Source organism: Aquarana catesbeiana, linkage group LG02, assembly GCF_042186555.1.
Source record: "Aquarana catesbeiana isolate 2022-GZ linkage group LG02, ASM4218655v1, whole genome shotgun sequence".
Taxonomy (NCBI): Eukaryota; Metazoa; Chordata; class Amphibia; order Anura; family Ranidae; genus Aquarana; species Aquarana catesbeiana.
The window spans coordinates 701,859,039-701,877,236 of record NC_133325.1 but is presented as its reverse complement, the minus strand read 5'-3'; the positions used below and the strand labels follow the sequence as shown (position 1 = coordinate 701,877,236).

At 44.3% G+C, this 18,198-nt stretch overlaps 1 protein-coding gene across 3 annotated transcripts in view; it reads right to left on the bottom strand.

Annotated features, from left to right (window-relative positions):
• The window catches only part of CTPS2 (CTP synthase 2), a 409,104-nt gene that overhangs the window by 275,624 nt on the left and 115,282 nt on the right, over positions 1–18,198 (bottom strand). For all 3 annotated transcript variants that reach the window (XR_012241769.1, XM_073616921.1, XM_073616922.1), the window contains one exon: positions 16,172–16,320. Coding sequence is in view for 2 of the 3 variants with exons in the window: in XM_073616921.1 (XP_073473022.1) it covers positions 16,172–16,320 (149 nt within the window). In the remaining variant the exon portion in view is untranslated. The remainder of the gene's footprint in view (positions 1–16,171; positions 16,321–18,198) is intronic.

Genomic DNA, 18,198 nt, shown 5'->3' with positions numbered 1-18,198 from the left:
GGACACAGTGAGGCATGCAGATGGGCACAGTGAGGCATGCAGATGGACACAGTGAGGCATGCAGATGGACACAGTGAGGCATGCAGATGGGGCAGAGCGAGGCAGGCAGATGGACACAGTGAGGCATGCAGATGGACACAGTGAGGCAGGCAGATGGACACAGTGAAGCATGCAGATGGACACAGTGAGGCATGCAGATGGGCACAGTGATGCAGGCAGAGGGGCAGAGTGAGGCATGCAGATGGGCACAGTGAGACATGCAGATGGGCATTGTTGACCCTCTTTTCCAATTACAGTAGCTGCTGCATTTCCCACCCTAGGCTTATATTCGAGTCAATACGTTTTCCAGTTTTTTGTGGTAAAATTAGGCCTCGGCTTATATTCGGGTCGGCCTATACTCGAGTATATACGGTATATGTATTGAGAAGAAAAGCAGCTGTGCATTTAGCAGTTTCCCTGGAGTTCAGCTTTAAAAACAAAGGGAAAATATAATATTATTGAAACCACTAGGAAATATAAGAAGGTATAAGTGATCATTCAATGACTTCTAGCCGTTTTTAGTGGAATGACCTTTTCCATTTTTAATAGTTTAACTGACTTGGACTAAGTAAAAAAAAATATGTTCCATAATAGGTACACCTTTGTATGCACCTTCCTTATCCTTACACTGGATGACATTTACACTTGGAGATAAGTATATTCTTTGGAATGTCTGTACCATTTCCTACAACTGTTTGTAAAGAGGATGAAAGCACAGCCAACAATTTGCTCCGCTGTCAGAGGAAGAATGTCAGTCACTCTGTCATATTCAATAATACTGTAAGTCGGGATGTGAGCTGGCACTTATGGAGACAAAAATAAAGGGCATTGTATATACTGAAGGTTTCACTTGCATTTACTTTATCCTTTATAGAATAGTCACATAGGCACCAATATGAAGAAGAGATCATGAATTCCTACCAAGACTGTCAATCCTATGCAAACTAGCACGATCACTTAGAAATACATTTTTATCCTGCAAATGATAAACACAAAGATTCTTACAATGGATTTCCCAGTGGGAGACCCAGAATCTTATCTAAGTATGCAGATTTAAGTTGTATATACTGTATGTACTGTAATGTTTGGGGGACCAGCTAGATCGCAGGACACAGGCTTTTCACTCAAACGGAGATTTATTGAACTTAAATAGCTTTACAGCAGCAAAAACAAAAGAAAAAGGTTTTAGTCTCACCGACTTGCAAAGTCCAGAACTGCTATCGCAGTTAAACAGTCCTTAATTTCTGTTGCAGGTAGCTTCCCCTGGCAGGAGACTTCCAGGCAGGACACTGCTATTCACTTTTGTTGCTCCACAACAAACACCATCCACCATCCACATTCTCCTTTACACTCCTCCACACCCTCTCCAACTTCCTGTCTTGTTTTAAACCCACTTCCTCTGACAGGTGAGTTAACCCTTTTTGTTCCCTTAAAGGGACCACAGTCCAAACAGAGGGGAAACATAGCGTCCTTCCAGGACCCAGCCACGGCGTCCTGTACATATCCCCCCCCTGTGCCCCAACGCCATGGAGGTGGAGGCAACAGTGGAGCTCAAACAATGGACTCGGGAGAGGGCATCTGCATTTTGATGCAGTCTCCCGGGCCTATGCTCCACTACAAATTTAAATTCCTGGAGTGCCAGGAACCACCGAGTAACCCTGGCATTATTCCCTTTACCCTGTCTCAACCATGTTAAAGGGGCATGGTCAGAAATCAGCCTAAACTTCCTCCCCAAAAGGTAATATCTGAGGGATTCCAGAGCCCACTTAATGGCCAGACACTCTCGTTCAATTATAGCGTAGTTTTTTTCCGCTGGTGTTAACCTCCTACTGAGGAAGACTACCGGGTGCTCCTCTCCATTAATAACCTGTGACAACACCGCTCCCAATCCTACATCAGAAGCATCAGTTTGGACAACAAACTCTTTTGAAAAATTGGGTGCTACCAGGACAGGGTGTTGGCACAGTGCCGACTTGAGCTCCAAAAAGGCCTTCTCAGCGTCTGCATTCCACTCCACCATGACCGATTTCCGACCCTTAGTCAGATCGGTCAATGGAGCCGCCAACGTGGCAAAGTTGGGTACAAACCTCCTGTAGTATCCCACCATGCCCAAGAATGCACGTACCTGCTTTTTTGTGAGGGGACGGGGCCAACTCTGTATAGCCTCTACCTTGCTGACCTGAGGTTTCACCACCCCTCTACCCACGATATAGCCCAGGTATTTCACCTCCTCCATTCCCAAAGCACATTTTTCAGGGTTTATTGTAAACCCCTCCTTCCAAAGAGAGTCCAGCACTGCCTGGACTTTGGGCAAGTGTGATTCCCAGTCTCTGCTAAAAATGACTATGTCGTCCAAGTACACTGAGGCATATTTCTGGTGAGGTCGTAAAATCCTATCCATTGCTCGCTGGAATGTGGCTGGAGCAGTTTGCAATCCAAAAGGCATCCTTTTGTACTGAAAACTCCCCTCTGGGGTAGAAAAAGCAGTTTTCTCTCTAGCAGCCTTAGTCAACGGGATTTGCCAATATCCCTTGGTAAGGTCTAATGTAGTGATATACCTGGCTGGACCTAGTCTCTCAATAAGCTCATCTACCCGGGGCATGGGGTAGGCATCAAACCGTGAAACTTCATTAAGTTTCCGAAAATCATTGCAGAATCGCAGAGTCCCGTTGGGCTTCGGTACCAACACAATCGGGCTCGACCACTCACTCTGCGATTCCTCAATAATCTCCAGGTCTAACATCTTCTTCACTTCCTCTGAAACAGCCTTCCTTTGGGCCTCTGGGATGCGGTAGGGCCGGACAAAAACTTTGACTCCTGGTTCCGTGATGATATCATGCTCTATGGTACTCGTGAGCCCTGGCAAGTCTGAAAATTTTTCTTTATTTCTCTGCAAGAACTCCTTTGCCTGCTGGCTTTGGGTTTTAGACAGGGTATTTGCTACTTGGACACTCTCCACCCCAACCCGAGGCTCCAATCTTGCACTAGCCAGGGAGGTCACTGGTTCCCTCTCTGTCCAGGGCTTTAACAAGTTTACATGATATATTTGATAGGGTTTCCTCTTACCCGGTTGGTGGATTTTATAATTCACCTCTCCCACTTTTTCTACAACTTCAAAGGGGCCTTGCCACCTGGCTAAGAATTTACTTTCCACAGTGGGAATCAACACCGCTACTCGATCCCCCACTTGGAAATTCCTTATTTTAGCAGCCCTATTATAGACTCGTCGTTGAGCCTCCTGAGCTTTTTGTAAATGTTCCTTGACTAGTGGCAACACAGTTCGGATCCTCTCCTGCATTTGGGAAACATATTCAAGAACACTCTTATGCTGACTAGGTTCACTTTCCCATTCCTCCTTAACAAAATCCAGTAGTCCGCGAGGTCTCCGCCCATATACCAACTCGAAGGGCGAAAACCCAGTGGAGACCTGGGGCACTTCCCGGATAGCAAACAGGAGAGCTGGTAACAGACAGTCCCAGTCTTTCCCATCCCTTTGTACAACTCTCTTAAGCATAGATTTAAGGGTCTTATTAAAGCGTTCCACTAACCCATCCGTTTGGGGATGGTAGACCGATGTGCGCAGCTGTTTAATCCGGAAGAGCTTACACACGTCGGCCATAACTCTCGACATAAACGGGGTGCCCTGGTCCGTTAGTATTTCCTTGGGAAAACCAGTCCGTGTAAACTAGAATAATTCCCGGGCAATAGCCTTAGAGGAGGTATTTCGCAGGGGTAGCGCCTCAGGATATCGGGTGGCATAGTCGAGAATCACCAGTATGTAGGAGTGACCTCGAGCCGACTTCACCAAGGGACCTACTATATCCATGGCTATCCTTTCAAATGGGACCTCAATTATGGGCAGAGGGACCAAAGGATTCCGGAAGTGGGTCACCGGAGCGGTCAACTGACAGGTGGGACAAGAGGTACAGTATCTCCTTACCTCTGCTTTCAGACCTGGCCAGTAAAACCGGTCGGTGATCCGTGCCTCCGTCTTTTCAACTCCCAGGTGTCCCCCTAAAACATCATCATGGGCCAGGTCCAGGACCTTGCGTCTATACTGTTGGGGTACCAATAATTGCTCTACCACATTTTCTCTCACTTTGGTAACCCGATAAAGCAATTCATTACATATTGCAAAGTGTGGCCACCGCTCATTCGCACCTGGCTCTTGGGGAACCCCATTTAATACTACCACCTGTTCCCGTGCATGGGCCAAAGTGGGGTCCTGCATCTGGGCAGTACCAAATGCCCCCTGCGGAACACCCAAATCCGGCAGGGCAGGGGTAACGGCCACTTCCTCATCCTCTTCCCCCAGCATTACCTGAAGTGGGAAAGGTTCCCCCCCCTCTTCAGTGTTCAGGTAGGTCTGTGAACCACACATTTTGACACCCTTAATAACATCAGCACTACTTTCATCACCATTAACCAAATCATTAGCATTTTCAAGAACATTCAGCATTTCAGGGTTATTTCTCTCAACCGCAGGAACAGAGGGACTAGTTTCTCCCCAGTCTCTGGACCGTTCAGGTAGTTCTCCTTGTCCCCACAGTTTTGCAAATAACGGACAGTCTCGTCCTATGATAACATCATGTACCAAGTTTTTTACCACCCCCACCTCTTGAGTACCAGTGCCACATGCTGCGGAGATGGTCACCGAGATGAGAGGGTACTCTCTAGTGTCCCCGTGAATGCACACCACCCGTAAAGTTTTTCTTACCGGACCGATCTTCCCAATCACTCTAGGATGGATCAGGGTTACCATGCTTCCGGAGTCCAGCAAAGCCCGGGCAGGGAGGTGGTACACTTGGACTTCACACTCGAATTTCTCTTCTCCAAGATCGATATGTGTTGTACATGCTTTATGGGCATAAAAAGACCCCCTCCGAAGAACCCCGCATTCCATGGGCTCCTCTTGCAGTGGGCCCGGGTATGGCCCCAGGAATGACATCGCCAACATTGTACATCCCCTCCTCTCCGAACAGGAACAGGTCGCTGAGAAGGTATCGGGAGTGACTCTTGACCTTCTGGGGTGTTGGTTCCAGGGCTCCGGGGAACGTCCTTTCGAAGGGCAGCAGTCGAACGAATAGGCCGTGGCAGACTGGGTCCTTGGCGCTTGGTAGGGCCAAGCAGATCCTCCACCACTGTGTATCGTTCTACCATCTCGACAAGGAGGTTCACTGTTTTGGGGTCTCCATGTCTGACCCACCGTTGAAGGTCGTCTGGCAGTGACCTTAGGTATCGGTCCAGCACGACCCGCTCCACGATTTGGAGGCCAGACAACATTTCGGGCTGCAGCCATTTTTTTACCAGTTGCACCAGGTCATGCATTTGAGACCGTGGTGGACGATCTGGACGATACTTCCATTGGTGCACTCGTTGGGCCCGAACAGCTGTAGTTACCCCCAAACGAGCCAATATTTCTGCCTTTAATTTTTGATAGTCTTTAGCGTGATCTGGTGGCAGGTCGAAGTAGGCTTTTTGCGGATCTCCGGTTAGGAAAGGAGCAATTAGGCCGGCCCACTGGTCCTGGGGCCACCCTTCTCTCTCTGCCGTCCTCTCAAATGTAGCAAGAAATGCCTCTACATCATCACTCAGGGACAATTTCTGCAAAAAATGGCTTGCCCTCACGGTCACCTGGTTGCCAGGGGCAACAGCCGCTTGCTCACGGCCCTGAGAAAGCTGCTGCACTACTTCTTTTAAGGCAGTCACTTGAGCCTGCATAACCTCTTGCTGGGTCGCTTGCTGGGCTGCCAACTGGGCCACCAACAGGCGAGTGTTTTCTTGCTGTACCTCATGGCGAGTCTGCGCTTGTATATTAGCCAAGGACAGCTGTTTAATTAGCTCCTCCATTGCTTCAGCTTTCAGGGTTTGTGCGGCTTTAACCCAGGACATAAATCCACTGTACTGTCCCTTTAAATGTCAGTTTTAAGTCCAATACACAAAAAAAAAAAAAAAAAAACAGCAAGAAAAATGCCTGTTACTCTGTCCTGCCCGCATTCGAGCACCACTTGTAATGTTTGGGGGACCAGCTAGATCGCAGGACACAGGCTTTTCACTCAAAAGGAGATTTATTGAACTTAAATAGCTTTACAGCAGCAAAAACAAAAGAAAAAGGTTTTAGTCTCACCGACTTGCAAAGTCCAGAACTGCTATCGCAGTTAAACAGTCCTTAATTTCTGTTGCAGGTAGCTTCCCCTGGCAGGAGACTTCCAGGCAGGACACTGCTATTCACTTTTGTTGCTCCACAACAAACACCATCCACCATCCACATTCTCCTTTACACTCCTCCACACCCCTCTCTAACTTCCTGTCTTGTTTTAAACCCACTTCCTCTGACAGGTGAGTTAACCCTTTTTGTTCCCTTAAAGGGACCACAGTCCAAACAGAGGGGAAACATAGCGTCCTTCCAGGACCCAGCCACGGCGTCCTGTACAGTACATATAGGGTTGATTGCGTAAAGGAACAACATTTGTTTACTTGGCAAAGTGAATTTTTATTTAGCTTAGTAGATGAGGTGAAGCTGTGCTGACTTCAATCATCCAATCACCTGCAGACAAAAATCCAGTGATTCTAAAGGCTGAAGTTTTTTTTTTTTTACCTTCAGGCATTTTATGCAGTCCCCCTCTGCAGCCCCCCCCCAATACTTAACTGAGTCCAATCTCATTCCAGCAATGTGCATTAGAGCAGCTGCAATCCTGGATCTATGCCTCCTCATTGGCTCAGACACAGCAGCAAGAGCCATTGGCTCCCGCTGCTGTCAATCACAGCCAATGAGGAGGAAGTGGGGGGCAGGGCCGAGCCTTGTTCTGTGTGTCTTATGGACATACAGAGCGGGGCATGGGAGCAAGCATGCAGGAGTGCCCTCAAAGCAAGCGGCTTGCTATGGGAGCGCTCAGCAAAAGGGTGTATTCAGGAGGCGACCCGAGAAGAGGAGGATCAGGGCTGCTCAGTGCAAAAACTATTGGACAGAGCAGATAAGTATAACATGTTTGTTTGTTTTTTTTTTCAATCTTTACTTTTAATGTCACTTTGATTTTTCTGGACATGATTAGGCATTATTTTTAAAGTAGCTTCACCCCGATCACTCAGCTAAGTAATTTTTCAAAGTGAACATGCTTTATTGGGCTGGGTACACACTATTGTGGAATTGGATCCGGATCTCCACATCCAATTCGCAATAGCAGGAGATTTTGATTGGCTCTGTTGCGTTTTGCACAAAAACGATGTGCGTCTTTTGGTCCGTTTCAGGTCCAAATTCAGCTCAAAATTTGCGCTGAAATTAGACCTGAAATGGTGAACGAGGGCGCACTGGACCCCTGCTGTGAGCCGGATGTGGCGATGGTGTGAACCCAGCCTTAATCTAATAAATAGCATCCACCATGTTTCTATCTGTATTAAACTACTACAGACTGTAAATTGTTCATGGTTTCAGATGACGTCATATGCATATACTGTATGGGAACTGGAACACAGGTGCCCTGGTAAATGATTTAATAATCTACTTTATTTTCTAAACTACATAAATACAGTTAGTTTAATATACATCAAAGGCAACACAAGCACCAAGGATAATGAAAAAGTTCTATTGCTGCAACCAAATCTAACCTCATTTAGACTCATCAGGGTGCTGTATGGTGGAACCTCAATGTTTTCTATGTCTAGTCTGCTTTGCACATCTTCTTAGTTCATTGCACAGTATATCATTGAATATACACTGTTCTATGGGCATGCAGCACACATAGTAACGCACATGTGTAGATGTAAATGGGCCCATACAGCTTTCCTTTTTCTTTCACACTAAACTGCAGTGCATATATGTGAATCGGCCACATAGAAAATAATGGGATTTCTACTTTATATGCCTTTTTTAATGCAGCACATATGAGTTTTGCTTCATAAAAATTTAGAAATGTGGATAGGACCTACAGGATATACATAATAGTAGGGTATCTGACCACACAAATAAAGCACCAGTTTGAAATGCAAAAAAAAAAAAAAAAAGTATCCGGCGCACTTCACTCTCTGCTCCCCTTGCCGTATTTATTAGTTGTCAACAAAATGACAGCATACAGCAATATCTACACCTGGAAACCAAACTTCCTCAATGCATTTCATTACTTATGGCCTGCTCACAAGGACTGGACTTCCCCCTATCCTTGTGAGCAAGCCAGGAGTGGTGAAATGCCTCAAGGAATGTTGGTTCCCAGGTGGAGACATTCACTTGGTTGACAACTAATAAATATGGCAAGGGGAGTATTTTTTGTATTTTTGATGAGGAGTGGAGACAGACTACAATGGCCGACAGCCAGGTTGTCCATGTACAGGAGGGGCGAGTCTTGAGCAGATCTGTGGATTTGGGTATACAGCACCGGTTTGCCTGATATTTCTAGTTTATAGTCTGGACTGTATAACTTGTACAACTCTCACTAGTTTATTTTCTAAAATGGAATACAGAATGGAATGGAATACAAAATGAAATGGAATACAATAAACTATGGTGCAGGTACATGGCAGGAAGATGATAGTCTAACAGTCTTATAGTTATTTGTAAATTCCTTTGCAAATATCATTTTTCTGATGGTCACTATTCCTATATGAATGCAACGACCCCCCCCCCCCCCCAAATATGCCTGCATGTTGCTTGGGTATTGTCACAGTTGCTAATGTATTGTCATAGGTAATTGCTATGGTTTCTTCTATGAAAGTGTGGGACCATAATGTACCATTTGTTTAGAGGACCACATTGTTATATTTGAATGTCCAGAAGGCATGTCACTACCAAACCGCACCCCCAAAAGACTATTTTGTTCACCATACTACACGCACTGCTATAACCCCCTTCCGTGACGAATCTCAGGCTTATGACAAAGACTAGAATGCTGATGCATAAGCCGCTTCACTGCCTGCACAGATTAAGTGCCTGTTGTGACGTTTCGAGTATTAGCACTTGACCACAATCCAACATTGAACTGGTCACTTGCGATCATGGAAAGTTTGCAGTATTGCATGGGGCCATGCAATACTGCAAACTTTCCATGATCACAAGTGACCAGTTCAATGTTGGATTGTGGTCAAGTGCTAATATTCGAAGCTCAGAAACGGGTGCACCAACTGGCTGATTGCAGCAGTGATATCATCGTTGCAGCTCCTGATGCTCTACCAAAAGAGGTTACTGCAGCTTCCCAACAGAGAGGGGAGACAAATAGTGCTACATGCAACAACCAACACCTGCATCCAAAGATGTATGCAGGCAATGTATGGCTAAGTTTACCTTAAGTTTTTTTTACCTTAGGAGAGGCAGCAGGTAGAAAGCAAAATGCCACCTCTGTGACAGTATGGCACATTCCTGTTAACATGGCTTTCCCTGCCAGACCTTATATCCCCCAGACATGTTCACTATATTGTCAAAAGTATTGGGGCGCTTGCCTTTATACACACACACACACACACACATGTTAATGTCATCCCAGTCTTAGTACATAGGGTTAAATATTGAATTGGTCCACCCTTTGCAGCTATAACAGCTTCAACTCTTCTGGGAAGGCTGTCCACAAGGTTTAGGAGAGTGGCTATGGGAATGTTTGACCATTCTTCCTGAAGCACCTTTGTGAGGGTCAGGGAAATGGCAGAAGAAGGACTGGCAATCCCGTCCAAGACAATCATGGCCGCCATGGCACACAGTGTGACTGATGTGGGCAGTACGTCTATTTAATCCTGATGTTGGATTATTGTCGGCTTCCCAGTGTTTTCTGTGCTCCGGTGATTTTCTGATTCTGATTCCCCATTACCAATCTGGCTTGTTCTGACTTCTGCTTCGGATCCTCTCCTGATTAACCCCTGGCTTGCCCCACCGATTACGCTCTTGTCTGCTCCCTCATCTGTACTTCGCATCTGATACTTGTGGACTGATCTCACGTGTACAACTCCTGGCTTGTCTTCACCTTCCATTCCCAGTATGCCCTACTGGAGATACCTACCCGAACCGAGCACTCAGTGGCTCTACAGATCACCCCAGTAACTATCAGTTCTCTCCAAGTGGCTGGCTCATCACCAGCAACACCTGGCAAACCCTGTACCTTTGGGCACTGCTCTCCCTGTATCACTACCAGGGAAGCACTGCACTTAGCCGCAAGGGGTGCCCTCTCTTCGATCGGCCTCCTCCCTGACTCCTGACATGAGGTCAGTCACTGACGTTCGACAAGAAGGCCTGGCTCGCAGTCTCTGCTCTAATTCATCCCAAAGGTGTTTTATCAGGTTAAGGTCAGGAATCTGTGCAGACCAGTCAAGTTCCTCCACCCCAATATCGTTCTTCCATGTCTTTATGAACCCTGCTTTGTGCACTGGCCCAAATCATTTGGTGGAGGGGGGATTATGGTGTGGGGTTGTTTTTCAGGGGGTTGGGCTTGGCCCCTTAGTTCCAGTGAAGGGAACTTTTAAGGCATCAGCATACCAAGACATTTTGGAGACATTCTCCCAACTTTGTGGGAACAGTTTGGGGATGGCCGTTTCCTGTTCCAACACGACTGCGCACCAGTGGACAAAAGCAAGGTCCATAAAGACATGGATGAGCGAGTTTTGGGTGGAGGAACTTCACTGGCCTGCACAGAGTCCTGACTTCAACCCAAAAGAACACCATTTGGGATGAATTAGAGCGGAGACTGCAAGCCAGGCCTTCTCATCCAACATCAGTGTCTCACAAATGCGCTTCTAGAAGAATGGTCAAACATTCCCATAGACACACTCCTAAACCTTGTGGACAGCCTTCCCAGAAGAGTTGACGCGGTTATAGCTGCAAAGGGTGGACCAACTCAATATTGAACCCTACCGACTAAGACTGGGATGGCATTAAATTTCATGCGCGTGTAAAGGCAGGTGTCCCAATAATTTTGACAATATAGTGTATGTTGTGTTCCTGCAAACATGGCACATTTCAGGTGATACTGTATATTAACTCTATGCCTGGAAGAAACATAAAATAGGTCTGTAAAAATGGTGCCCCTGAATCCTATAACATAGAACTTGTGTATAGACCACTGGCTGTTGCTAAAACCTCTGGCATCATTAGACTCCTGTGAAACCATGGCTGCCCCCTGGCAGCGTGGTATACTACTGGTAACATATTACTAAACCTTGCTTTTCATTTTCGTTATATTGCAAAAGCACTTATGCTATCATTATTGGGAGTGTCATAATAAAACTTTACACATGAATCCAAGCCTGCAGGCAGCATTATCTGGCAAACAATTTTTCAGTATGATGAATAATAAACTGCAGAAGAGTAATACTGATAGGGAAAACTGTAAAATACAGCATTCTGAGGATCCTGCTGGGTACAAGCTGAGACATCTTTTTCATGTCAACCGCAGAGCCATTCATTTTTCCACTGCTCAGAAATGCTGTACTTACCCCGAACTATGTACTAACTTGATGTTATTTTTAATGAAATACGTTGCCATTTTCTCTGCAGCCCACAAATGTCTTTGAAAAACAGCTGGAAATAATAAATTCCCGCTGAAAGAATTACCATCCAGTAAAGTACAAGATCAATACACTTGATGGGTAAATAACACCTTTGTTACAGCTATTACAAGCTGAGCAATGCGGCTAATACAATAGTGATCAGAATCAGAAACAGCTTGCAGCCCTAATATTAAATAGGATTTTAACTTTCCTATCCTGTGAAGGGAACCTAAGCACATTTGCATGCCTAGATTTGGCTGAAAATATTGGTACCTCAATAAAAATAAGGTAAATGTGCAGTGTGGAAGAGATTGCAAAGATTTGCTATCTCCAAACATTGTATGTAAAAAAACAGGTTGGGCTGGCAGCTGTAGTTATAATTGAATTTTTAAAGGGAAACTATATAATGTTGGGCCCATTTCATTTTTTTTGTAATTAATTTATTAGGCAGTCAAAAAACATACAGGAAATTTGGTAGTGGCTTCAAGTAAAGCCAAGTTACAATGTAGCATCATATGGTATACGTTGATAGGAAGAACAAAACATATGTTTTGTGCACGTCATCTGATTATGAAACAGGTATGCTAGTACAACGCTACCATAATGGTTAGGTAGAAAAGAGGGTAATATCAACATGAACAAGTAATATATGTCAGAGAGATAGACTTTTAAAATGAACCCAAACAAAGGGTGCATTACATAACGTAGAAGTAACTAGATCCAGGGTGACACCAGCAGGAATAAAGCAAGCTTCCAACTGGACTTAGTAGTGGACTAAAGATCACACATTGATACCAAAAGGTATGCTAAGAGGTGGGGGTGTGAGGGAGAGAGGGGGGAATGAGAGAAGGGAGAATGAGATAAGGAGGAAAGAGGGTAAAGATTAGACAGGGGTCAGGGAAAAGGGAAAAACAAAGGGTGGGGCTCTCCCGGGCAGAGGCATCCATGTGCCAAGGCATGTCACTCAATTAGAGGGAACTCATCGAGATAGGTTTCAGTATATATGAAATATTGCCAAGGCCTCCATATCTCTCGAAAGGTTTCTTCCATATTTTGCAGGGTAGCTGTAAGGTCTTCCATGTCCCTAAGTGATTTTGGAAAAGTTAAAAAGTGTCAAGATCAGGGGGTCAGGCTCAAAGACCAGTTGCTATAGCAGTAGCGAAAGTACCACCAACCAGCAGGATAGGTACACAGGCAGGAACCCTGGTAAATTATGCAGGCTCACCTGAAGTGCAGAGTCTAAGTACTAACCGGTCTTCACCAGAGTTCCTGATGGTTTTTGCTGCATGTTGGTAAGAGTTTGTGGTCCTCAGGATCGCCCCACCAGGAGGTGAGCAAGCCGAGGTCCAGTAGTGGATAAGCAGGTAGGGATCAAACAGAAGCATAGTCAATAAACAAGCCAAAGGTTGATAATGAGTAGTTGCCGGTTGGGATCAGGCAGAAGCGTAGTCAATGAACAAGCCAAGAGTCGATAACGAGTGGTAGCAAAATCTGGACGGCAGCAGGGAAGATAGGAGCAAGATACTGGCTGGAGAGTGCATAATAATCTGGCAAACAGGAAGTGCAGAGACATGGCGTAAATCAGGAAGTTCATGGCAGGAGCAAAGAGTTCAGGGTTCAAAACAAACAAGGTTTAAGGTAGGATCATTCAAGGAATTGTCCAGAGAACTGTCCAGAGGTTCTGGGTTCAAATCCAGGCCCTGACAAATAGACTTTGAGGGCAGCGTAGCAGCCCGCCAGCGCAATGGTATACAGCAACGGAGGCCTTTTTTATGAGCCTCTCCGACAGGTGCAACAGGCACGTGGCAGGGTTTCTGTACACATGAACCCCTGTGAGCTGTTTGATGGCCCATTTCTTTAAAATTTTTCTATAACTTTTTAAACTAGTTTTTAAAGTGTAACTTCTCTTTTGTGGAAGAAAATATATAGCAAATGAAAAAAAATGTAATAGCATAAACAACTGCTACACAAGCCCTATTGTAATAGAATGTTATTAAAAATTACTTTTCATTTTCAAACTGCAGTGCAACAATTTTCTTTAAAATGCAATGCAATATGGCAGCTTTGAGAGGTTCTGTACACAATTGGTGTACAGAAAGTCTCCAGAAATGTTATTTCCTGCTTGGGTGAAGAACACTGCACTAAGATATAAGTCAGGCTTTAAGCATCCTCTGCAGCAAAAAAATGTCATTTTTGGTGAGATACTCACTAAGGGTTAATCACTTCTAAAGGGACACAGACCCTGCATCTTTTCTCATCAGGACACTCAAAATGCATCAGCTTATTAAAATATATGGGTAGCTTCAATTCAAAATCAGTTTCCAAAGACACAAAGTGCAACAAATGACTATTTTTTCAAAGCACAAAGAGGTAGGAATCTGCAACAAAGTTTGGTAAAATCCTTGCAACGTACACCCAAAGGTGAATGTGTTTCTCAACAAAAGTTAAGCTACTTTTGAAAATGACTCATTGGGGGGTGTCACTGCTGGCCATCTTTTTCAATGTTGTTTTCCTGCATAGGACATGGAAATAATGCTGCGTACACACGGTCGGACTTTTCGTCTACAAAAGTCCGACAGCCTGTCCGACAGACTTTCAACGGACTTTTGGTGGACTTTTGACGGACTTGCGGCAGACTTTCTAACGAACGGACTTGCCTACGCACGATCAAAGTCCGACGGATTCATACGTGATGACGTACACCGGACTAAAATAAGGAAGTTGATAGCCAGTAGCCAATAGCTGCCCTAGCGTGGGTTTTTGTCCGTCGGACTAGCACACAGACAAGCGGATTTCTGGGTCCGGCGTAGTTATGACGTAAAGATTTGAAGCATGTTTCAAATCTAAAGTCCGTCAGATTTGCGGCTGGAAAAGTCAGCTGAAAGTCCGGGAAAGCCCACACACGATCGGATTGTCAGCCGCATTTTGTCCGTTGGCGTCCGTCAGACTTTTGTAGACAAGTCCGACCGTGTGTACGCGGCATAAAGCTAAGCAGCTCAACTATGCACAAAAATATAAGAACTGGGGTGCAGAAAAATGGCAGCATGTGCTCTGGGATGGAGAGTCAAAGTTTGAAATATTTGGCTGTAGCAGGAGGCAGTTTGTTCACAAAGGGCTGGAGAGCGATACAATAATGAGTGTCTGAATGCAACTGTGAGGCTAGGTTCACACTAGTGCGAATTGGATGCGCATTTCCCTAAATCCAATTTGCATGACAGGAGACTGTGACCGGCTCTCTATGGAGCCAGTTCACACATCTCCGTGGCGGCTGTGGAGCGGCTTGCACAGGAGTCTTGTCCGTCTTTAGCTCTGTTTCAGGGCCAAATTCAGGCAACAATTCGGGCCTGATTCGTTCCTGAAACCAGGGAAGCACCGGGCCCCTACTGCGGGCCGCATCCGGCATCAGTGTGAACCCAGCCTGAAGCAATGGTGGAGGTTCCTTGTAAGTTTGGGGCTGCATTTCTGCAAATAGAGTTGGAGATTTGGTCAGGATCAATGGTGTCCTCAATGCTGAGAAATACAGCCAGATACTTATCCAACATCTCATACCATCAGCCCCAGTTTTTTTCTGCAGCAGGACAACGACCTCAAACATACAGAGAATGTCAATAAGAACTATCTTCAGTTTAAAGAAGAACAAGGAGTACTGGAAGTGATGGTTTGGCTCCCACAGAGCCCTGATCTTAACATCATAAAGTCTGTTTGGGGTTACATGAAGAGACAGAGGGATTTGAGGCAGCCTATATCTACAGAAGATCTGTGGTTAATTCTTCAAAACGTTTGGAACAACCTACCTGCTGAGTTTCTTCAAAAACTGTGTGCAAGTGTACCTAGAACTGAAGAATTGATGCTGTTTTGAAGGCAAAGGGTGGTCACACCAAATATTGATTTGGTTTTCTCTTCAGTTCATTTAAAGCGGGATTCCGGCCAACAAAATTTTTTTTTTTTAAGTCAGCAGCTACAAACACTGTAGCTGCTAACTTTCAATAGGTAGACTTACCTGTCCTGGGTGTCCGCGATGTCGGCTGCCCGAGGCTGACCCGTCCCTCGGCTCTCGGGTCCCGGCACCGCCATCCTAAGTAAGGGAAACAGGCAGTGGAGCCTTACGTCTTCACTGCCTGTTTCCTACTGCGCACGCGCGAGCGGCGCTTTGTGGATGGGACCCGATGTGTTGTGGGACACACACAGTTCCCATAACACACCGCGCACCATTCCCCAGAAGACAACGCGGGGAGGAGAAGACTGCAGATAACCGTGGTGTAGGAAGAGGCAGATTAGGAAGACTGCCTACCAACAGCCATTTCACGTAAGTTAAACTTTTTTTTTTTTTTCCTCCATTTTTTTAGGTATTTTTTTGTGCAATTTTTTTTGCAGGGTGGACCTCCACTTTAATTTCCATTTTGTTAATTGATAAAAATAAACTAGGAGGAGTATAGAGTATAGAGTTCATTTGTAAAAACGATTTAATTTAGGACACTTTACACCGCAAACACTTTGGCCAGAAGGACTGAAAAAAAAGATTTATGCTTGCATTGAACTACATGGTGATTTTAACTGAAGTTTTTTAGTTTTATGAAACATTGATCCTAACTATATATAAAAAGAGTAATAGAGAAGAGATATTTCTTTGTTCATGATTTGTATAATCAGACAACAAAATGTCATATCACACCTGTCAGCCATTCTTTTCCACTTGAGAAGCTGTGTGCTTTGGTGACCAATAGGAAGGTTCAGTCTGTGTTTAAAATATTCGATTATCCCCTGTTCCTCTAACAAGATGGGAACTCGATATGTGGAAGAGACATCATGAATGAAAATGACCTGAAGAGTGAAAAAAAAATGAATCTGGTAAGTAATTTGTTCATATTTTATGTATTTACAGTGTCTCAAAGATAACTGTAATCAGTTTGTCTTTCCATTTTTTGTACTTTCAAAGAAAAAAAGAGAAAAGAAGCACATCAAGAGAAAAATATGAAGTCTGCCATCATTTACCTACTTCTGAAAATGTAAGATACCTACCGTATCTACAATGTCGACGTTAACCACTTCACCTTCGGGAGGTTTACCCCCCTTCATGACCAGGACCACCCAGAGGCGAATGTTCTTTTCTCAACAAAAGTGGAGTTACTCTTTAAGCTTGTTAGTCTCACCTACAGCCCTCACTGTAATACTCTACAGCCATAACTTATTTACTCACCTTAACCTAATCCTCAACTGGTACCAGAAACTGGCTGGTTCTTTTGTTTCTCTGTTAAACGTATAGTCCTGATGTTTAGTATACAGTATGTTTTGTAAAACTCCTTGTCTCAATGTTTCCATCCAGCATGTTAACCTGTTCAAAGCGCTGTACCTTCAACTAGAAGACTTGAGCATTTTTTTACTCCTTTGCTTGGTTTCTTCTGTGCATTTCTCCCTTATGTCCAACCTCTTAATCTTCAATGTAAAAATTACTTGAGTTAAAAACCATAGCGATTTTTGCTTAAATTCAGTCCATATAAGTGGGCGAGTGCTTCCTCAAAGAGGAATTCTTAGCTAAATGGCTCAAAAAACTGAAGTTTTTAGTGAACCAATTTCTTTGCTGTGTACTTATGGTAATGGTGCTCACAGTGTCAGCCATGCATTCTTTTCTAACAATGGCTCTCTTGGGAAACGATGTCCAACTAGGGGTTTAAGTGCAGTCAGCTTTAAACTGTATTTATCCTTTAAACTTCATTTTTATATCTCAGGATTATTTATCAGTAGACTAATTAATTAGCTGTTTTGCTTGATGCATCTGTCTGCCAGACCCTCTGACATTCTCATTTAATGACTTCTTTTAACTAACAACATATATCAGGTAAAAGTCTTGTGTGACCTTTTCCTGGAGCTGTCTATATAAGTCATCTAATGAAGTGAACTGCAGAAATAAAAAATGCACCTCAAAACTACTTTGCATGTTTTTCCAAAATGATTTTAAATAACCTATATCTATTGATGAATTGCATTTCTATTGGAATCTAATATGTTTGTTTCATATCCATGGCAATCACTCCTTACATTACGTAAGTTTCATCATTAAAGGGTGACTCAACTTTAGTGGGAAAAAAATAGCAAATAAACAAAAAAATAGCACATACAATTGTTACATGATTGTGGAGGTGTGTTATTGGATAGATCGCCAAATGAAAGCAGAGGGGAAAAAAGCCAAAGAAAAGAAAACTGATGCAGCCACAACATCTAATGATTGACAGTAAATTAAGTCGGACATAGGGGGTTATTTACTAAAGGAAAATCCACTTTGCACTGCAAGTGCACATGAAAGTAAAGTCGCTGTAGATCCGAGGGGGACATGCAAGGAAAATAAAAAAACAGCATTTTAACTTGCACATGATTGGATGATAAAATCAGCAGAGCTTCCACTCATTTAAGATCTACCCCTTAGATTTAGAGCGACTGCACTTCCAAGTGCACTTTCAGTGCAAAGTGGATTTGCCTTTCGTAAATAACCCCCATGGCACAGTTAATTCAAGTGTTTGCGGCCCTTAAACTTTGAGCCCCAGCTTTACTATCTTCCTTCTGAGAAAGAGGGCTTGCCCCGCGAAATGCATCATCATGTACGTTTGAGTGGTGCCTAGGTCTCAATGATACCTATCTACATCTGGACCTTCTTGTAACTTGGGTTTTGTTCTTTTCAGCCTTCTGGCTTTTTCATTAGCAGCA